Source organism: Rattus norvegicus, chromosome 5 (assembly GCF_021556685.1).
Source record: "Rattus norvegicus strain SHRSP/BbbUtx chromosome 5, alternate assembly SHRSP_T2T, whole genome shotgun sequence".
Lineage (NCBI taxonomy): Eukaryota > Metazoa > Chordata > Mammalia > Rodentia > Muridae > Rattus > Rattus norvegicus.
Genome location: NC_141538.1, coordinates 105,126,679 through 105,150,216, shown reverse-complemented (window position 1 = coordinate 105,150,216; position 23,538 = coordinate 105,126,679). Strand labels below are relative to the sequence as shown.

At 38.3% G+C, this 23,538-nt stretch overlaps 1 protein-coding gene across 13 annotated transcripts in view; it reads right to left on the bottom strand.

Moving 5' to 3' along the window:
• Cntln (centlein) overlaps positions 1-23,538 on the bottom strand; it is a 274,806-nt gene that overhangs the window by 89,962 nt on the left and 161,306 nt on the right. For all 13 annotated transcript variants that reach the window (NM_001438394.1, NM_001438395.1, XM_087550987.1 and 10 more), the window contains 3 exon segments: positions 4,799-5,331; positions 8,555-8,646; positions 20,245-20,345. In NM_001438394.1, coding sequence (NP_001425323.1) covers positions 4,799-5,331; positions 8,555-8,646; positions 20,245-20,345 — 726 coding nt within the window.

The following is a 23,538-nucleotide window of genomic DNA, read 5'->3' as shown; positions in this document are numbered from 1 at the left end:
GTTCACTACACAAAGCAGAGATTCAGGAGAACAGGCAACGTCCACATGATGGCTGCTCTACTCTCAGTGTCCACCAACCAACTCTATGGAGACTCCCTATCAACGACCTGCTGATTGTTTCCTTCAAAATTTCAGATATATGAGTATTTCTTGTGATGTCCTCTCCTGGTATTTAATCTCAAACTTCACTGCTTTCCTTTTGAAGCAATGATGGGTTGTTATAAGGTACGTTCCTTGTGATTTTCCAGAAACTAGAAAATACAAATACACACACACACACACACACACACACACACACACACACACACACACACACACACACATATTTTTTTTTCAGGAGTTAGGCCAGCAGTGCTATCCGGGAGTTAAGTTAGATCTGGGAGTGCTAAAAGTGTGTGACTACATTGCTCAAGTGGCAGGCATCCGCTATGTTTGAGGAACTTATGATCCAGTTCCAGCCTGAAGACCTGTAGGCAGCATTCCAGGAGAGCTGATGGGACAGTTGAGAGCTAAAAAGCCACCAGACAATTAATTCCTTCTTGCTTTGTCTTTATTCTTAATTTTGATGAGAAATTTGCATGGATTAAAAATCTGACCACTTGGGAGGAAGAGGCAGGGGATCCGGATTTTGAAGCCAGCCTGTGATACACAAGACACTGTCTCAAAAGATATCTTTAAAACTCTGCTAGCCTTCCAAGCTTCGCCAGCTGCTTTAATGGAAGCTGGTTGCCAGCTGAAAGACCAAGTCATTAAGCCTGTGTAAAGTGACTCTTAGGCTCTTCAGGAGCTTCATGCATTGCACCTTCGTATTCTATTCAGGACCTAATCTGAGTGCATGTGAGTGAGTTCCAGCCTAGAAAACAGTTACCTAGTGCTCACCATTTAAAAGTTAAGCATGTCCTCCAAGCTCATACATAAAATTAACTGTCACAGAAATGTTGAGAGAGGCACAGTTTAAAATAAAATGGGGGTGAGGAGCTGAGAGAAATCCTTCAGCTACCACACATCAGACTGCAGTTAAGAGAGCCAGAGATCATAGTGTCTTGAAAAGATACATTTCAAGCATGTTAGCTATTTTTCTGTTGCTGTGAAGAAAAACTAAGACCAAGGCAATTTATGAAATAAGCATTTAACTGGGGACTTGGTATAGTTTATAGTTTCAGAGGGTGAGTCCATGACTATCATGGAAGGGGTCATGGCAGCAGGCAGGCAGAAGGGCGTGTGGTGCTAGAACAATGGCTGAGGGTTTGCAGGTTGAGACAAGGAGAAAGAGAAGAGAAGAGAAGAGAAGAGAAGAGAAGAGAAGAGAAGAGAAGAGAAGAGAAGAGAAGAGAAGAGAAGAGAAGAGGAACAATGCAGCAGAACATGCTACACCAAATGAGCTGGGACCAGCATGGCTCTGTGGCCTCTGCTTCAGCTCCTGTAGATCTTGCTGTGACTATCCCTCAGTGACACCATCACTAGAGGGTCCACCAAATAATAGATGTTTTTCCTCAAGCTGCTTGTGTCAGTGTTTTATCACAGCAACATGATCAGAACAAACATACTCTCATAAATTGTGTGAAAGAAATACCAGGTGATAGTTACATAAAGGTAATATATACCTGTTTTTATTTTTCTCAGTGTCCAAATAATCCTCATACAATATGTCTTAGGGTTGCCACTGCCAAAGTACAACAGCATGACCAAAAGCAGTGTGGGAAAGACGGGATTTATTTCATCTTACAGCTCTCTGGGCACACTCCTCTACTGAGAGAAGTCAGGGCAGGCAGCAGACTCATGAACTAAAATCTGTCAGTCTGACTGTCCGTCTCTCTGTCATGAATGTACAATGGGAACATGAGGAGCATTCAGGAGATTTACCAACAGGGAGAATGGGAGATGAGGAGGATGGGAGGCCACAGAGTAATGCTGTGTACTGTCTTGCTCCCCATAGTTTGCCCAACCTGCTTTCTTATACATCTCAGACCACATGCCCAGCAGTAGCACTGCCCACAGTGACCTCCCACACTGATCACTAATCTACATAATGTCCTACAGACTTGCCTACAAGAATCTGACAGAAACCTTTCTTCAACTGAGCTGCTTCTTCCCAGATAACTCTAGCCTGTGTCAAGTCAACAGAAAACTAAGTACTATACTGTACTTAGAAAAGAAATAGAATCCTACGATGCCTATGATGTTCCTCCACATGGATTCTAATGTGAGAATTCTTTGCAGCTAAATGATTTCTGAAACCGTCCTACCAAGCAGGAAGTTTAACAACATCACTGTGCAAAAATGAGTTATACTACTTACTGAGCAACTTAGATGATATTCTTATATTTAAAAATGTAGTGATATTTCTTCAGAACATATGGCTTTATGAACATGCATTGATATGATGAAATTGAAATTGAATATATTACCTAGCTTTTATGTATTTATCAATATATATAGACTCATACATAAATAAGCTATTCCAATATTTTATGAAAAGTACAGGAGCATTATATTGTTGGGGTACAGATTGTAGTTGTCACTAGATTTTCCATGAAGATATAGATAAATGTTTGGTGGTTTTGAGCTGAGTACTATTTTGTTTACTTCTGTTGCTTCTGAGACCAGGGAAGGAGAAATTGAATATCTCACTTTCCCAGTAAACATGCCTTTTAGTTTATTTTCTGTATAAAGACTATAAACTTCATTTTGCAATCATTTAAATTATTTCCCAAACCTACCAGCACATTGGAACCAGGTAACAATACTCAAAGAAAACTGATACGTTTAGTCAGCCTCAACAATTATAAAAACATTGGTTTGGAGTATGTTTGCCCCTGGGGATTTTTAGAGGACCTCTCTGTGATTATAACGTGCAAAGAGTTGCTCAGGCTCAGAAAGCCATCCTATGATGTGTTGCCATTCAGAGTATTTTAATATAAAAAGCACTGGTATACCTGAGAACCAGCCTCAGAAACAATGTGTCTTTTACCTTCCTGTCTGCTACTCTTTATCTTTCCCTGAAGCAAAATGGCATAAACCCAACTGCTGATACAAACCAGAGCATCTGTGGTGATTTGAATGAGAAATGTCCTTCACAGTATTGGTGGATGGCACTGTTCGGCAAGGTTAAGTGCTGCAGCATTGCAGTTATAACACTAGGGGTGGACTCTGAGAGTTCAAACTTCATACCACCCAATTTACCCTCCCTGCTTTGCTTTGTGCCTCCAGTCCATAATGGAATCTTAGTTTCCTGTTCTTGCTGCCATGCCTTCTGTCAGCGGAAATGTTTTCCTGCCATTGTGAACTCTAACCCTCTGGAAGCATAAACAAAACTAAACTTTCTTCAATAAGTTGTTTTGATCATAGTGTTATATCAACAGAAAAGTAATTAATACATTCCCTTTCCTCCAAAGCGAAGTGTCTAATGTTTACTTGCTCTCACCATTGTCTGTCTTTCTGTGAAATAATATCTTCTCGTCTACTCACTGCTCAGTGAGAGAAGACCCTCAGTCCACAAAGGGCCTACGCTGCACAGGAAGGAGTGTCGTGAACAGAGCGGTGCTACTGAATCTCTGCATCCCAGTCCTTCGCTCTCATTTTGGACATGATAAATTTATCCTTCTCTTTATCTACATTTCTAAGTAACTGCCCATTCTTCATGAACACTAAGCATAAAACATGAAAACTTATCTCCAATTCTTTGTGCTTTCATTTGTCTTCCAATGACCACACAAACTTTGGGAAATGAATGTACGTCTTTAAATACAGGTATGTCAGCCATGTTCCTTATGAGGGCCAGAAAAGGCATCACACCTTTTCCACCTACAGACGCCCTCATCATGTTTTAAGCTTATTTTCAATTTCTATGCTTGCAGCTAAGAAATATATCCCTAGTCGTTCCATATCTAAAATAGAACACTACAGAAGGGCTTAAACAAACAAAAAACAAACGAATCTGGAGAAAACAAATATAAGTATACATTATTATGAAACAGGGCAGAGATTTAAAACCATGGCAAAGTAGAAAACTCATTAACAACTCTATTAATGAACTTCTTTATTACAGAGGTATAAACAGAGGTGTTGTGTCATTCCTTCGCCTTTATGCTTCCAGTGTTCAGCCAGGTTTAAGACCTAGAAATGTATAGCCTTTAAGTATTCTCCTCTTTATATCCAATGGGGGCTAAACAACTCAAGAATACGAATCTGGACCTCTCTTAAGGATTCTTTAACTTCGATCCACTTAAAGTCTGTACAATGGCTTTGCATAATACACACATGAAATAATTAGTGAAGATGGTTCTTAATTTAAAGGCTGTTAAACAGCTTGTAGACATCTGGTAACAAGCTGAAATGGGTCATTCAAAATTTATCTAACTAAATTAAGGGGGAAAAATGTTTCTCCTCCCAGGTTGGCATGTCACAAGATAACTAAACCGACTTAGTAGGCTTGCCTGGGAATCCTTAGCTGTCAGTGGTGAATATGCAAAGGGCCAGCAAATTAAATCAACCTGCCAAACTGTCAATTTCAAGCCTCATGACTGCATGAAAATAGCATCACTGGAAGAAATCAAGCATTGCCTTCTTTTGGGTTTCCTGGCACCTATTCAAATACTCATGCAGTTGTGGCTAATTTTGCATGCAAATTTCAGTCAATAAGCTCAGAACAAGACCTCCCAAGATATTTCAAAGGCTCTGACAGTATTTTTTCTGAATACCAAATCGACAGTAGTTGAAATTCAATCTCCATTTGCCAGTGCGTTACAGACGCACACTGTCCCCACCACAGAGCTAAGTTAATGAGAGAGAGCCTTACCTGCCTTCACTCATGTCCTCCCAGCCATCCTTGCTGAGGTTCTCCACATGGCTCATAACCTTGATGGAGTGATTGAGAACAGTGTGGTGGCGACCCACAGAGCACTTTTTCTTGGCAGCTTTAAATTTCACCTTGGTAGTGGTTGTCTTGCAGTCACAGTGCTGGGCTCTCACATCTGTGGTGGCCATCTCAGATTTAGCTTTGTCTGTTGGGCAGTGTTCTTTTTCCTCTGGATTCACCACCTCTTCGTTTTCATCTCTCAAAGCCTTAGCTTTTGCCACTTGTCTCCTCAGCGTAGTGACCTCCCTCTCCAGAGCAGTGACTTTTGTTTGAAGCTCACTTTTGTCCTGTTCTACACTGCTGCTCACTCTCAGTAGTTTCTCTAGCTCCTTTCCTCTGCTCTCCGAGTCTTCTTGATAGTGTTGTAAGTGGGATTTCAGGAAATCATTTTCTTTCTTTAATTTCTTACTCTCTTCTTTTAATTTTCTTGAGTTTTTCTCAAAAGATTTTAGCCGATTTTCCAACTCAATGACCTAAGAAGGAAAGTTTAATTACTACCTTAAAATTTAAAACCATAATTTATGTAATTTTTAATTATCATTTCTAACTGATGAAAGTTCCATTTAGCACAAGGACAAAGTGAATCTCACCACTTACTTTCTAAATAATTCTAAGGTGATGTAGATGGATATATTCAGAAACGCAATAATACATCTGCTGAATGAAGGACAGATGGTAAGGGAAGTTAAAATCCTATGCAAAGTGATGAGAGCTAAGGATTTCAGTGAGCTACAGGGTTTTCTTAGACTGTAGATACTTTGAGCAAACAGTCTAACCCAGGGTATATAGTCTCTGAAAGGAAATACTTTCAGAGGAAAGCTGTTTATAGACTAAAAATGCCTCATGGAGAAAGTATTAGTAAAGAACATTTCTTTAACACTTGGGGAACATGATAGGATGTGGTGACAAAATAAATGGCCTGCAACAGTTTTAGTTCTAAATTAGAAAATTACCATTTTAATTTTTATGTGATTCTTATTTCATATAAAACTTTTGTAAAAATCATTTTCAATAATCTAAAATTACAAGAATCTGAAGGTTGCTTATAAATGAAACATTTCTATTTATTTCAATAAATATTTCTCTTGTTGTAGAACACAGTGACCGTCAAATGCCTCCAGGCTCTATGCATCAACAGCTACTGGAAAGACATCTTAAACATAAACGCTGTAAGGGAACATCAAGGACAGAATGTTGTAACTTACAAGAGGCTTGGAGTTAGAATTTGAAAAACAACATTAGTCCATTTTTCAAACTAGTTTTATAAGTAAAACTGAGACAGAAACTCAAAAACTGCCTTTGCAAAGAAGTGCTGGGCCTTTGTTGGAGCCTAGGAAACAAATAGACACAGAAGAGACGGCAGGGATGTGTTGTTAGGCACCTGCACTCTGGCTCTAGAAACAGAGATGAGTTGTTATCTCTAACTTTAGTTATTGAGGCATCTAGAACTACACAAAGAGGCAAAGGCTCAGACAAGTAACTCTCCATCCCAAATGAAGACAGTTGCCCATGAGGCCATAGGCTGCACTCTCAAGGAGTGACAGACCAGCAATTTAACGTGTTCTTGGACCACTGTAATAGTAGCTTTGAGCTGAAATAACAATGGGCAAGGCCATACCTTGACTAAGACTGATGAATTCACACCTCTATTCTAAACTAAACCTAAAGTTCATGTTGGTACATACAGTATGAACTATAGGTGTAAGCTGTCACTGAAGTCCTTTATTCCTTTTCAGAATGTGTCTTTGGGACTGGAGAGATAGCTTGGTCAATAAAGTACTCACCTAAAGCAAGATGATCTAAGATCAGTTCCCAAAACATACACACACACGCATACGCATACGCACACACATACACACACACACACACACACACACACACACACACACACACACACACACACACGCTATTCTAGAGCTGGGGAGGCAGAAAAAGGTGGGTTACTGCATCTCACTGACCAGCCACCCTACTATACTTGATGGGTAAGTGAATACTAGGCCAGTAAAAGACCCTGTCTTTAACAAAAACAAACAAACAAACAAAAAAGGTAGGAAGGAGAGAAGGAAGGAGAGAGCAGAGAACAAGATCAAGAGGGGAGGGAGGGATGGAGGGAGGATGGGGGGGGAAGGAGAAAAAGGAGAGAAACAGCAGGGTGTGCTTGAGGTGGTCTCAGACCTCCACAAGCACACATCCCTCCACACATATACATACAAGAAGGAAATTCAGATGAATTTGATGTTGGAGGCTCTTGAACCTAGCTAATCAGGACAGGATTCTGTGCTATAGAATGACTTCAAACTCAGCCTGTATAACCTAAAATACCTGTATCAAATATCTATCTGTTTCTGTCTCTGTCTCTAAGCAAATAGGTTTGTGGTAGATAACTTGCCTAGCATGCACAAGACCCTAAATTCAATGCTTAATACCATATGAATATAAACATTAGTTAAAAATAATAAATTTAACTATGAAGTTTTAAAAAAATGACTGACACAACTGTATGAAGTTACTGTTTAAATGTAAAAAATAATGTTAATTTGAATTTAAATCCAATGAAAATAATCACTATTCTTTTCGTGGGCCTGAAATGCATTCCTGGGTTCACAAATGCATTATTTGTCTATACAAATAAAATTATATAAAACAGCAAAGAAAAATACTATTTCAGAATAAAGCTGACCCATTAATATAAACCATATAATACCCTGTTTGACGGAACATAGATGACTTTAGGCTTTGCTTCAAGATGAATGACTGGGAGCATGTTTCATTCCCTATCCTGTATGTTAACCTGGTATATGTTATTCAGTAGCACTGAGGGAACATCCTTTGCTACAGGACAAGTCTAAGGAAGTACGAAATTGCTGTAGTTCATGAGAAATTCCCACAAGTCTATCCACCAGTACAAAAGATAAAGGTAGATAAACTGAAATCCATAATACATATGTGCATTTTGAATTCTGTTTATATATAGATGATTTAGGAAAACTTAAAGGTAATCCAGAGTAGCCAGATAACAAACAGTAAATTATTTAAAGATAAATTTTTAATAATAGATTCAATAAATGTTTGTACACTTGAAACCATTCATTGAACCTGATAATATATATTGTAAAATGAAATTAAGATAAATGCTACAATTTGAAAACTGCACTTTACTATCAATGACAGTAATGCTGTATTGTGACTACAGGTTGACATGCATTGTCCTAATAAAATACAGAAAGCTATACTAAATCATGAGCTAAATTTTATTGACAACAAGACACACATATTTTCAAGTTTAAATTATAACGATATTAGCATTCTACTGAGGCAGAGCTATAAATCAAAAAGCAATGTATGCCTGCTGCAGAAGAGCAGGGTCTCCTGGCCTGTTTTAAGTTAAGCTGCTCACTTACAACTAATAAGCACATGTATTCCAAATTTTGTTAACTTCTCTCCTTCTCATTTTCTTCACTCCATCTATAAAAATATTTTTAATCTATGTCCACAGAAGTACAAGTGTTTATACATTTATTTTACTAACATTGATTTTTTTTACCCCATTTTGGCAAGCCAATGATTTTGAATTATGAATTTAAATTAAGGATTCACACAAGGTTTAAGTTCATGAGCCCTCGTTTTAAAATATAATTCTTTATGGTAAAATTCAGATTTAACTTGCTCAGCTCAATATCTTAAAGATTAGACTACCTTCTCTAATGTCTGCTCCGATATTGCTTTCTCATTCTTCTCTGGAGTACTCTTCTTGACCCCAGCATCTTCATGGTGTCTAAAGAGTTGTTCTGGAAGCAAATAAATAATATATTATGGTACATCATATATTGCTGGAATTCTGCACTTTTGGTTTAAGGGGAAAGATTTCCTGGTTTTTCAATTATGAATAATCTAGTCTATTTTTCTTGTCAAGTGTTTGGTCAGAACTAAATGGTGACCTTTCTCAAGCATTTGTTTTGTCACATAATTACATGTCTTTGTGGTGTCCCTTTTTCCCTGCAGTGTTCAGACTTTCAAAGGTACAATAGAACTGCAGGTTAACAATGATAGACTTTCATTCCTGTGCTCATTTTTTGTAGACTCTTCAGCCTTTACCTTAAAAGCAGAATCCACTGCCTTTTTATCTGCAGCAGATACTAGTTTTGTTCTGCTGATCCTGTTCCCTGCCAGGAAGATCAGAGTGATCTCTGAACAAAGCAAACAGTAACAGAATTAGAGACTAAAACCCTAACAGCGCAGGAACCTTTCCTTCCAGGGAAAAGCCCAGTACTGGCGGGTTAAACCATAAAACCTCAATTCTAGAGGAGCTGTGGCTTCCTAAGAAACGCGGACATTCAAGGGTGAAATTAGTGACAAAGCACTACTTCGGGGGCTGGAAACTAATTACCACAGCCTTCTCAGTACAGCGAAACCTGCAAGAAGTTTACAACATTAAGGGAAACACTGTCATACATTTTTCATTAATATTAAAATTCACTCAAATTTAGAACTGTCTTCTTTACAGATAAGTTACAGTGATGAAGTTACCATTCTTTACTGAGCTCCTGAATTATTTTAAAGTATAATGCTCTTAAAGAACAAAACAGGGACAGAATTCCTAACGCTAAGAGGGCGTACATCTGTGTTGGCTTACTTTACTCTTGCTTTAAAGTAAGTCAGACTGCTGTAGGTCAATGTGAAACTTTGATTTCTCAACAAAGAAAGGGAAAACAATATTATTCTCTGTAGAGTAGAAATTCTCCTGGTAAAAACAGTGACTAACAAGTTTGTTAGAGTGAATTAGGCATTTCTTTTGTCTTTGAAACATGACATACTCAATTAAAACTTCTGTGCTCATGAAATAAATAGAACACTATCCTACGGATAATAAAAGCTAGAATAGGTAGAATGTGCCTCTTGGGGAATACGTACCTTTACCTTGATGATAATCTATCAGCTCCCAAGCTTCCTTTCCTAGTCCCCTAACGCCGTGGTGCTGAATTCATTTACAGCACTCTTCAGCAATACAGAAATAATATGCAAATAGAATTCATCTGTTCTAGTCATTTAAATATCTCCTATAGTTCTGAGATATCTATCCTTAAAAATAACATAATAGTACTATATGCACACCACATACAGTACTAACAACATCTGTATATTGTTAATAAAATAAACATTAAGGAATGATTTTTACAATAATTTCCTTGATGTTTATTTGGTCCTAGGTATGTGCAAGGCTTGCGGGGAAGAATGCTTGTGTATGTTAACCTGTGGATGTAGCTCAGGAAGATTTTTTTCCTTTATAGCTTTTATAAAAGTAGGGAGCAGTTAGATTCAAATGCAGAGTGAAGCAAAAAACAAACTCTAAGCTACTTCAGTTCAAGCACCCCAGGACGTGGGAACTGAGGCAAGGGGACCTCGCTACGACAATGAGATGTCTCATTCTACAAAAGATTTAACTTATCATATGGTTTAAGCACTGTAATTTTTACTAGAATTAAAATTCATCCTGATTTATGTTCTTTCTTGCTGAGGAATTTCTTCTCTTTTTCTTTTTAACTACTTTTTGTTTATTAATAGCTTGTTCTTTTAATCTTCTTGGTTTACTGAAGAAATAAAGGTCTCTCTCTCTCTAAGTCTAAGTATACTGAAATAAACAGAAAATAGATTTGTAAGAAAAAAATAAATACCACACAAACTATGAAAACTGCAACAGGGCCACATGGTCCAAACTTCAGTATCTATTGTCAGCATAAGCAAAAGGAGACGGAACAAGGAAATTGTAGAATATGCCTTTTAGGAAAACTGCCTGTGTCTGAAGGACAGACAATGCCCAGGACACAGGTGATGCTCAGAAACTGAAGTAAGAGGGGAAACTGTTTCTGCATGTCCTCAAGTTACCAGAACAGATGCTGTCTTTAAAGAGCACTGTCAAATACTTTCAAGCTTGCTTTTCTATGAGTTAACCCTTCATTAAGGAGACTTTAGAGAGGGAGGCCAAATCAGGTAAGGTAACTCACACAGCACCCTGAGCCTGGTGGCAATGTGCAAAGGAAGGTCAGAAATGTCTAGGTTCCAATTGCTCAGCACGGCTGGGCTAGAGAGTGCTCAGCGTTCAGGCTAGGGAATAAAGACTGTGAGTTCTAGGTCAGCCTGGCTGCACAGAAAAATTCCGTCTCATGCCAAAGTGTCATTAGTTCAGCTATGTTTCCAAATCCTAGCTCACTGGACAATTAATCTACATTGTTCTACCTTTTACTATTGTTCTTAATGTTTTACTGTTAATTTTCTTATTACTCTTTTATATCCCTTTTTTTTTTATTAACTTGAGTATTTCTTATATACATTTCGAGTGTTATTCCCTTTCCCGGTTTCCGGGCAAACATCCCCCTCCCCCCTCCCCTTCCTTATGGGTGTTCCCCTCCCAACCCTCCCCCCATTGCCGCCCTCCCCCCACCAGTCTAGTTCACTGGGGCTTCAGTCTTAGCAGGACCCAGGGCTTCCCCTTCCACTGGTGCTCTTACTAGGATATTCATTGTTACCTATGGGGTCAGAGTCCAGGGTCAGTCCATGTATAGTCTTTAGGTAGTGGCTTAGTCCCTGGAAGCTCTGGTTGCTTGGCATTGTTGTACTTTTGGGGTCTCAAGCCCCTTCAAGCTCTTCCAGTTCTTTCTCTGATTCCTTCAATAGAGGACCTATTCTCAGTTCAGTGGTTTGCTGCTGGCATTCGCCTCTGTATTTGCTGTATTCTGGCTGTGTCTCTCAGGAGCGATCTACATCCGGCTCCTGTCGGTCTGCACTTCTTTGCTTCATCCATCTTGTCTAATTGGGTGGCTGTATATGTATGGGCCACATGTGGGGCAGGCTCTGAATGGGTGTTCCTTAAGTCTCTGTTTTAATCTTTGCCTCTCCCTTCCCTGCCAAGGGTATTCTTTTTCCTCATTTAAAGAAGGAGTGAAGCATTCACATTTTGATCATCCGTCTTGAGTTTCGTTTGTTCTAGGGATCTAGGGTAATTGAAGCATTTGGGCTAAAAGCCACTTATCAATGAGTGCATACCATGTATGTCTTTCTGTGATTGGGTTAGCTCACTCAGGATGATATTTTCCAGTTCCAACCATTTGCCTACGAATTTCATAAACTCGTTGTTTTTGATAGCTGAGTAATATTCCATTGTGTAGATGTACCACATTTTCTGTATCCATTCCTCTGTTGAAGGGCATCTGGGTTCTTTCCAGTTTCTGGCTATTATAAATAAGGCTGCGATGAACATAGTGGAGCACGTGTCTCTTTTGTATGTTGAGGCATCTTTTGGGTATATGCCCAAGAGAGGTATAGCTGGATCCTCAGGCAGTTCAATGTCCAATTTTCTGAGGAACCTCCAGACTGATTTCCAGAATGGTTTTACCAGTCTGCAATCCCACCAACAATGGAGGAGTGTTCCTCTTTCTCCACATCCTCGCCAGCATCTGCTGTCACCTGAGTTTTTGATCTTAGCCAATCGCACTGGTGTGAGGTGAAATCTCAGGGTTGTTTTGATTTGCATTTCCCTTATGACTAAAGATGTTGAACATTTCTTTAGGTGTTTCTCAGCCATTCGGCATTCCTCAGCTGTGAATTCTTTGTTTAGCTCTGAACCCCATTTTTTAATAGGGTTATTTGTTTCCCTGCGGTCTAACTTCTTGAGTTCTTTGTACATTTTGGATATAAGGCCTCTATCTGTTGTAGGATTGGTAAAGATCTTTTCCCAATCTGTTGGTTGCCGTTTTGTCCTAACCACAGTGTCCTTTGCCTTACAGAAGCTTTGCAGTTTTATGAGATCCCATTTGTCGATTCTTGATCTTAGAGCATAAGCCATTGGTGTTTTGTTCAGGAAATTTTTTCCAGTGCCCATGTGTTCCAGATGTTTCCCTAGTTTTTCTTCTATTAGTTTGAGTGTGTCTGGTTTGATGTGGAGGTCCTTGATCCACTTGGACTTAAGCTTTGTACAGGGTGATAAGCATGGATCGATCTGCATTCTTCTACATGTTGCTCTCCAGTTGAACCAGCACCATTTGCTGAAAATGCTATCTTTTTTCCATTGGATGGTTTTGGCTCCTTTGTCAAAAATCAAGTGACCATAGGTGTGTGGGTTCATTTCTGGGTCTTCAATTCTATTCCATTGGTCTATCTGTCTGTCTCTGTACCAATATCATGCAGTTTTTATCACTATTGCTCTGTAATACTGCTTGAGTTCAGGGATAGTGATTCCCCCTGAAGTCCTTTTATTGTTGAGGATAGCTTTAGCTATCCTGGGTTTTTTGTTATTCCAGATGAATTTGCAAATTGTTCTGTCTAACTCTTTGAAGAATTGGATTGGTATTTTGATGGGGATTGCATTGAATCTGTAGATTGCTTTTGGTAAAATGGCCATTTTTACTATATTAATCCTGCCAATCCATGAGCATGGGAGATCTTTCCATCTTCTGAGGTCTTCTTCAATTTCTTTCCTCAGTGTCTTGAAGTTCTTATTGTACAGATCTTTTACTTGCTTGGTTAAAGTCACACCGAGGTACTTTATATTATTTGGGTCTATTATGAAGGGTGTCGTTTCCCTAATTTCTTTCTCGGCTTGTTTCTCTTTTGTATAGAGGAAGGCAACTGATTTATTTGAGTTAATTTTATACCCAGCCACTTTGCTGAAGTTGTTTATCAGCTTTAGTAGTTCTCTGGTGGAACTTTTGGGATCACTTAAATATACTATCATGCCATCTGCAAATAGTGATATTTTGACCTCTTCTTTTCCGATCTGTATCCCTTTGATCTCCTTTTGTTGTCTGATTGCTCTGGCTAGAACTTCAAGAACTATATTGAATAAGTAGGGAGAGAGTGGGCAGCCTTGTCTAGTCCCTGATTTTAGTGGGATTGCTTCTAGTTTCTCTCCATTTAGTTTAATGTTAGCAACTGGTTTGCTGTATATGGCTTTTACTATGTTTAGGTATGGGCCTTGAATTCCTATTCTTTCCAGGACTTTTATCATGAAGGGGTGTTGAATTTTGTCAAATGCTTTCTCAGCATCTAATGAAATGATCATGTGGTTCTGTTCTTTCAGTTTGTTTATATAATGGATCACGTTGATGGTTTTCCGTATATTAAACCATCCCTGTATGCCTGGGATGAAGCCTACTTGATCATGGTGGATGATTGTTTTGATGTGCTCTTGAATTCGGTTTGCCAGAATTTTATTGAGTATTTTTGCGTCGATATTCATAAGGGAAATTGGTCTGAAGTTCTCTTTCTTTGTTGTGTCTTTGTGTGGTTTAGGTATAAGAGTAATTGTGGCTTCGTAGAAGGAATTCGGTAGGGCTCCATCTGTTTCAATTTTGTGGAATAGTTTGGATAATATTGGTATGAGGTCTTCTATGAAGGTTTGATAGAATTCTGCACTAAACCCGTCTGGACCTGGGCTCCTTTTGGTTGGGAGACCTTTAATGACTGCTTCTATTTCCTTAGGAGTTATGGGGCTGTTTAACTGGTTTATCTGTTCCTGATTTAACTTCGATACCTGGTATCTGTCTAGGAAATTGTCCATTTCCTGAAGATTTTCAAATTTTGTTGAATATAGGTTTTTATAGTAAGATCTGATGATTTTTTGAATTTCCTCTGAATCTGTAGTTATGTCTCCCTTTTCATTTCTGATTTTGTTAATTTGGACGCACTCTCTGTGTCCTCTCGTTAGTCTGGCTAAGGGTTTATCTATCTTGTTGATTTTCTCAAAGAACCAACTTTTGGTTCTGTTGATTCTTTCTATGGTCCTTTTTGTTTCTACTTGGTTGATTTCAGCTCTGAGTTTGATTATTTCCTGCCTTCTACTCCTCCTGGGTGTATTTGCTTCTTTTTGTTCTAGAGCTTTTAGGTGTGCTGTCAAGCTGCTGACATATGCTCTTTCCTGTTTCTTTCTGCATGCACTCAGCGCTATGAGTTTTCCTCTTAGCACAGCTTTCATTGTGTCCCATAAGTTTGAGTATGTTGTATCTTCATTTTCATTAAATTCTAAAAAGTTTTTAATTTCTTTCTTTATTTCTTCCTTGACCAGGTTATCATTGAGTAGAGCATTGTTCAATTTCCACGTATATGTGGGCATTCTTCCCTTACTGTTATTGAAGACCAGTTTTAGGCCGTGGTGGTCCGATAGCACGCATGGGATTATTTCTATCTTTCTGTACCTGTTGAGGCCCGTTTTTTGACCAATTATATGGTCAATTTTGGAGAAAGTACCATGAGGAGCTGAGAAGAAGGTATATCCTTTTGCTTTAGGATAGAATGTTCTATAAATATCCGTTAAGTCCATTTGGCTCATGACTTCTCTTAGTCTGTCGACATCACTGTTTAATTTCTGTTTCCATGATCTGTCCATTGATGAGAGTGGGGTGTTGAAATCTCCCACTATTATTGTGTGAGGTGCAATGTGTGTTTTGAGCTTTAGTAAGGTTTCTTTTACGTATGTAGGTGTCCTTGTATTTGGGGCATAGATATTTAGGATTGAGAGTTCATCTTGGTGGATTTTTCCTTTGATGAATATGAAGTGTCCTTCCTTATCTTTTTTGATGACTTTTAGTTGGAAATTGATTTTATTTGATATTAGAATGGCTACTCCAGCTTGCCTCTTCTGACCGTTTGCTTGGAAAGTTGTTTTCCAGCCTTTCACTCTGAGGTAGTGTCTGTCTTTGTCTCTGAGGTGTGTTTCCTGTAGGCAGCAGAATGCAGGGTCCTCGTTGCGTATCCAGTTTGTTAATCTATGTCTTTTTATTGGGGAGTTGAGGCCATTGATATTGAGAGATATTAAGGAATAGTGATTATTGTTTCCTTTTATATTCATATTTGGATGTGAGGTTATGTTTGTGTGCTTTCATTCCCTTTGTTTTGTTGCCAAGACGATTAGTTTCTTGCTTCTTCTAGGGTATAGCTTGCCTCCTTATGTTGGGCTTTACCATTTATTATCCTTTGTAGTGCTGGATTTGTAGAAAGATATTGTGTAAATTTGGTTTTGTCATGGAATATCTTGGTTTCTCCATCAATGTTAATTGAGAGTTTTGCTGGATACAGTAACCTGGGCTGGCATTTGTGTTCTCTTAGGGTCTGTATAACATCAGTCCAGGATCTTCTGGCCTTCATAGTTTCTGGCGAGAAGTCTGGTGTGATTCTGATAGGTCTCCCTTTATATATTACTTGACCTTTTTCCCTTACTGCTTTTAATATTCTTTCTTTATTTTGTGCGTTTGGTGTTTTGACAATTATGTGACGGGAGGTGTTTCTTTTCTGGTCCAATCTATTTGGAGTTCTGTAGGCTTCTTGTATGTCTATGGGTATCTCTTTTTTTAGGTTAGGGAAGTTTTCTTCTATGATTTTCTTGAAGATATTTACTGGTCCTTTGAGCTGGGAGTCTTCACTCTCTTCTATACCTATTATCCTTAGGTTTGATCTTCTCATTGAGTCCTGGATTTCCTGTATGTTTTGGACCAGTAGCTTTTTCTGCTTTACATTATCTTTGACAGTTGAGTCAATGATTTCTATGGAATCTTCTGCTCCTGAGATTCTCTCTTCCATCTCTTGTATTCTGTTGGTGAAGCTTGTATCTACAGCTCCTTGTCTCTTCTTTTTGTTTTCTATATCCAGGGTTGTTTCCATGTGTTCTTTCTTGATTGCTTCTATTTCCATTTTTAATTCCTTCAACTGTTTGATTGTGTTTTCCTGGAATTCTTTCAGGGATTTTTGCGATTCCTCTCTGTAGGCTTCTACTTGTTTATTTATGTTTTCCTGTGTTTCCCTAAGTGTGTTCATGTCTTTCTTGAAGTCCTCCAGCATCATGATCAAATATGATTTTAAAACTAGATCTTGCTTTTCTGGTGTGTTTGAATATTCCATGTTTGTTTTGGTGGGAGAATTGGGCTCCGATGATGCCATGTAGTCTTGGTTTCTGTTGCTTGGGTTCCTGCGCTTGCCTCTCGCCATCAGATTATCTCTAGTGTTACTTTGTTCTGCTATTTCTGACAGTGGCTAGACTGTCCTATAAGCCTGTGTGTCAGGAGTGCTGTAGACCTGTTTTCCTCTCTTTCAGTCAGTTATGGGGACAGAGTGTTCTGCTTTCGGGCGTGTAGTTTTTCCTCTCTACAGGTCTTCAGCTGTTCCTGTGGGCCTGTGTCTTGAGTTCACCAGGCAGCTTTCTTGCAGCAGAAAATTTGGTCTTACCTGTGGTCCCGAGGCTCAAGTTCGCTCGTGGGGTGCTGCCCAGGGGCTCTCTGCAGCGGCAGCAACCAGGAAGACCTGTGCCGCCCCTTCCGCGAGCTTCAGTGCACCAGGGTTCCTGATGGTCTTTGGCTTTTTCCTCTGGCTTCCGAGATGTGTGTGTAGGGAGCAGTCTCTTCTGGTTTCCCAGGCTTGTCTGCCTCTCTGAAGGTTTAGCTCTCCCTCCCACGGGATTTGGGTGCAGAGAACTGTTTATCCGGTCTGTTTCTTTCAGGTTCTGGTGGTGTCTCAGGCAGGTGTCCTGCCGCTCCTGGGCCCTCCCCGACGGGAGCCCAGAGGCCTTATACAGTTTCCTCTTGGGCCAGGGATGTGGGCAGGGGTGAGCAGTGTTGGTGGTCTCTTCCGCTCTGCAGCCTCAGGAGTGCCCACCTGACCAGGCGGTTGGGTCTCTCTCTCACCGGGTCTGGGAGCAGAGACTATATCCCAATTTTAATTTTAGTAATATATTATCTAAAAACTTTTGTCATAATTTTTTAGACTTTTTCATTAAAACATTTAATTACTAAAACAAAAACATTTATTAAAGAGCTTACAGTCATTTTTTATAAAATGTAAACAAGCATTTTTAATTTGATTTCAAGTAGCTTTATTGAAATACTTAATGGCAAAATGTAATAACTGGCAAACATCCCAAAACAAGTGTTTATTATTATTTCATAAGACTAGTTTGCTGTTAATTGGTATTAAATATAACATTTAGCATTCAATAGGCTGGATTTTTACATTAAATGATAAAATGGAAGAGTGTTACAGTGCAAAGTGTATGAAGCCAAATGAAGCACATAACTATATTCCTGAATTTTATGTGCCAATTTTTACAGTATGCTAAGTATATTCATGGCTAATATCATTAAAACTTATTTTATATTTTTTATTCTTTATGCTTCTATTGATAAAGAAGTGATAACCTAGGTTTTTCTGATTTTTTTCTTGATCTGTGAATCAAATTAAAATAAAAAATTCTAAAAAGAATATAATTTAGTAGAAAATAACCAACTGCATTTTGTATATCTATTTTAGTAAATGAACACATATTTTCTGTGATTTCTAATAATAACACATTAATTCAGCATAATTCTTAGCACATGTTGCATTTCTTTATCTTAATTTCTTTGTACCTGACTGAATCCACCTTCAGTTCAGTCAAGTTGCACATGAGAGTTTGTTTTGCTGGTTTTCTTATTTGAAGTGTAACAAATACTTTATTCAAGTCAGGTTGCTCAGAATGGCTCTCCCACTATTTGCTAGTGCTATTTTTGAATATATTACTTAGTTCTACCACACTGTTCTTTCTGGTTTTTCTCTTTTTATTTAATAAAAATAGATAGTTCTCACATATAATACACCCCAATACAATAGTTTCCCTCCATCCACTACTTCTCCTCTCCCAAACCTGCCCTTTGCCCCAGATTCATCCTACTAGCAGGCCTTCAAGAGATGACAGTCAATCAAGACAAAACAAGATACAATAAAACAAGGCAAAAGCAGAACTTGTGGGAGTGTCCAAACAATTGTTCTGATTTTTAAAGTTTTCCTCTAAATATATATTGTATGTTCAACAGTTCCTCATAAAATCCTTTCTCTCTCTTGTTATTACTCCTGTTTCTGTTAGTTCCCCTTGACCCTCAAACAGTTTTACTTTTACATACATGTCTCACAGACACACACACACACACACAAAGACTATATACATATGCATATGTAAGACTATAAGTGTGTGTACATATATGCTACAAATGAATGGGAACATGGTATTTGTCTCAGACTGACCCACTTTACATCTACTGTGCAGTGTCTTCCACATAGGAATAAAATAACTTTATCCTTCAGGCTAGACCACATTTGTCTGCTCACAGCTCTGAGGTTGGCACTTAGGTTGCTTGCCTAACGTATTCTCTGTGCAAGGTGCTACAATAAGACTGATGTGTAACAAAGTATCTCTCCAGGGTGTCCACAGAGAATTGTGTTCAATTGTGAAGTCACAATTTTTCCCTTTCTCTCTTCAGTTGAGTCTTTCTCATTGTTTGAATATTCATCTACTCCTGTTTTTGTTTTCAGAATATAGTTATTTTCAACAATAAAACAATAAGCTTTTCAGGATCCCAGTTGTTAAGGAGGAAGTGGGAATATGTTTCAGTTTGAAGAAACAGAAAAGATCTTGACAAGAGAAGACTAAATGAAAACAAAAAAACCATGTTTCAGAAGGTAGGGAAGGAGTAAGTATGCATTTTGATGGAAAATAAAAGTACAAAATAAAAATTTTAAAATACTGACTTTGGTAAATCAGTAACAATATATTTAAGGCTGAGATAATAATAATGGCTGATAGGAAGCCAGAGGAGGACATTGAAAACAGTCACTAGGTGTGGTGACGTCTGTTTGGCAGAAGTTAGAAGAAATCTTGCTTCTCCCACTGAGATACTGAAGCTGCACAGTATATACAACGGCCTTCACTTTTAATATAGGAACAATCTTAAACTTGTAACATGGGTACCTTCCATAGCATCAGACAGTATGGCCACAGTGGTTTGCACATTTGAAATGAATAAACTTTCCTTCTAAGTTTAAGATGGATGCCCCATAAAATTAGAACCAAGTACTTTCAATGTCTTGTAATAGGAACACATACACAAAAAAGTGAATCATTAAGGTTAAACACAATTATAAAATTGTAACTAGAAAAACTAAGTCAATAAATAATGAAATTAATTTTTACTATTATCAAATATTTGATTACATTTTATATTAAATTAAGAGGGGGAGAGGTGAGCATGTTTATGGAGGCTCACGGTACATGTGTGAGGATCAGGGGAGGGCACTGAGGACTTTGCAGGCTTCCTCTATCTTTCCTTGGGGTCTGGCTTGGACTCAGCTCATGAGGCCTGGGCATCACCAGTGGGCAGCTGGACCATACCACAAGTACTGTCTCAAGGCTAAGAACTGTGAGTCTGTTCAAAGTGGGATATTTAGGAGTTCACTGTATTTGATTTTTTCATGAGACATAAAAATTGTATTATAAATCAGTAAAACAGTACAAAAAGTGAGAAATTAAGTAAGATTCTTAAATTGAAACAAAAATTAGATATTAAGACTAAAGATTTTTTTAATTAAAAAGTTACCTTCTCTTTTCTCTGCCATGCATCTGTTCAATTCCTGTATTGTTGTTTTATCAATAGTCATATATATTTTAAGCTCATCCAATTCATCTTGAAGATTCATCCTATGAAAATTTGAACAATTAACAATTACATAAAATGCGTACATTAGTGAACAGTGCAGTAAACAAAAGCAGCAAAGACAACTGAAAAATAGGGAAGAATGGTAAGATAAAAGCAAAAATGAAGCAATTGCACATATTCATTAATTTTATCTGCATACAAATTCATTTCTATGAGGGTATTTTTTAGTACAAACTATCAACTGAATTACAACAAATATGCCAAATATATGAAATATAAACTTTTTTATTTTTGGTATTTTATATGTTTACATATTTCAATTACAAATAAATTTATTTTTATATATAAAATTATTTAAATGTTTAGGTATTTATATATAAATGTATATTACTATATCCACTATTAAATTATACAATAACATATTATTAAATTTTTATAACTCCATAAATATTATTTATATATTTCTATTTCAAACTATAAATTCATATATTTCAATAAATAGCCTGAACTTTGAATTCACAGTTTTACCTTGGCTTTCTCTATGCTGGGATTATTAGCATGTAACAACATGACCAACAAAAGAACTATTTGTGGGAGGGCTGTTATTAGTCGGTACATGGCAAAATTACTAGGTCAGAGACTATGAGAGGGAGAACTGTGTTGGGGGAAGAGGGAGAGAGGGAGAGAAGCAGAGAGGAGCAGAGGGAGGGATGGAAGGAGGAGGGAAGGAGGGAGGAAAGGGTATAGTACACCAGTGGCATGACCATGGACAGGAAGCTACACAGCAGGGAAGGGGGAAGGGTCCAGACTGTGATTGAGAGTGGCAGAAGGGGAAGGGAAGCAGATCAACAAAGACAATTTACTCCTTTTTTTTTTTTTTTTTTTTTTTGGAACCCAGGGCCTTGCGCTTCCTAGGTAAGCGCTCTACCACTGAGCTAAATCCCCAGTCCCGACAATTTACTCCTTTACATGTGAAAATGTCATAATGAAACCTAGTTTGCACTGTGGTTAATGTTATTAAGCATCATCTTTCAGGTACTAGACGACAGCTTAGTCTGTCACGTGAGTGCTGTACCGTCAAGAGGGCATGACTTGTTTCTCACACAGTGTAAAGCGAGTAAAACAAGGTTGTGTGTGCTGTACTCCTTGTGCTGGGAAGGCAGGCTCAGAAGGACGCCTGGGTCTCACTGGCCAGCCAGTCCAATCCCTGAATCCTGTTTCACAGTAAGTCAGTCAGCATGACACAAGGGGACAACAACAACAACAAAAACAACAGCAGCAGCAGCAGCAACAACAACAACAAAACAAAGCCATGGAGGATGTTAGCCTTGGAGTGTATGAGAATCTGCTGCAAATCAAAACCAGAACTCACTGATGCCTCCCAGGGTCATCCATAGAGAATCTTAAGAGGTCACCATCTAGTGTAAAAGATGATGATCCTAACAAACAAATAATCTCAACACAGAAATATGAAAAAGTGGATACAAACCACAAACAGATAAGTCAAACAAAGAAATGCAGGACCTGAAAAAGACAAGACAGAGTCCCAGATCATGAGAAACTTGTCACTAGTCCCAGAAACAGACTGAGAAAGCAGAAGTAAAAATAGCAGAGTCTGAAGGCAGATCTGAATTGTTACTGTCAGAAAGAAGAGGAAAAGAGAAGCTTAAAAAGCTTGGAGAGAAAATACAAAAGCTTTGGGATACCCTTAAAAATTATATGTTCTCTGGTATACTGGAGGAAAAGAACTACTGGTTGGGATCAAAGAAAACCTCTTTGTTAAGATAATAGCATAAAAGTGTCCACATTCTGGGGAAGACAGACACCCCAGTATAAGAAACATTAAGAACTCCAAATATCTATTGTTGTGCTATATAAAACCAAGGATATGTTTTATTTGGGGACATGGGAAGGGGAGTTGAGAAAAGAGTAGAGACAGAGAAAGAGAGGGGACCAGAGAAAGACAAAGAGAGGGGAGCAAGAAAGAGGAGAGGCAGGCTAGGAACACATGGAGAGAGGAGAAGGGGGAAGGAGATAGAAGTAGAAGGATGGGGTGAGAGAGAGAAAAAGAGTCAAAGAGTGAGAGTCAGAGAGGCCAAACTGTCCCTTTTATAGCAAGCCAGCCCTATATGGTTGTTGGAAGGCAAATGTGGACCAGAGTGTAGAAAGAATGCCAACACATATGACCATAGAAGTCTGTCACCTTGACATAGGAGAGTTAAGTTGTTAAAATACAGGACAAAGAAGGAACATTACAATCTGCAAAAGAGGAGCACATAAAGACATTGGACCTTTATATACATTTCTTAAGGAACCCTAAATACCAGAAGGACATGGAGAGTCTATTTTAGGTCCTGAAACAAAGTAATTTCATTCAAGACTATTGCACCCAGCAAGGTTTTGCTTCAAGTGAGGACCTTTCAGGATAAGAAAAAAGCAAGGGACTCATGGTCATTAGACCAGAATTACAAAAGATGATTAAGGGAATCTGATATCCGGAAGAAAAAGAATTCAGTAAATACCATCGTTAAGAATATGAATAAATACCACTAGAAAAAAGAGATACTTCAATAAGAAATAAGAAAAGAATATTAATTAAAAAACCATCAGACTTACAAGGTAAACAAGCAAACATATTCAAAGCTACTTGAAAATCAGAATGAAATGGAAATTTATCTGCCAAGTATGGGAACAGCACATGCTTTTTTTTTTTTTTTTTTTTTTGTTCTTTTTTTTTTTGGAGCTGGGGACCGAACCCAGGGCCTTGCACTTCCTAGGTAAGCACTCTACAACTGAGCTAAATCCCCAGCCCCAGCACATGCTTTTATAAAAATGAAACACCACTAAAACCACTAGAATTAAAAGGAGGTTTAAGTTCCAATGTAAGGGTAGATGACTTTTAATAACAAGAATAAGGTAGCTAAAGAGACCAAAGAAAATATTACTGCAGAATATTACAGCATAACAGCTCTGTGGTGGTTTAAAAGAGGATTACCCCCTTGGCTAATATATTTGAATATGTGTCCCCAGTTGGTAGAATGTTTGAGAAGCATAGGAAGCATTCTGTTAATGAGAGAGGGGGGGAGGGGGAGAGAGTGAGAGAGAGAGAGAGAGAGAGAGAGAGAGAGAGAGAGAGAGAGAAAGAAAAGAGAGGGAGGGAGGGAGGGAGAAAGAGAGAGAAACAGAGAGACAGAGAGAGACAGAGAGAGAGACAGAGAAAGACAGACAAGGAAA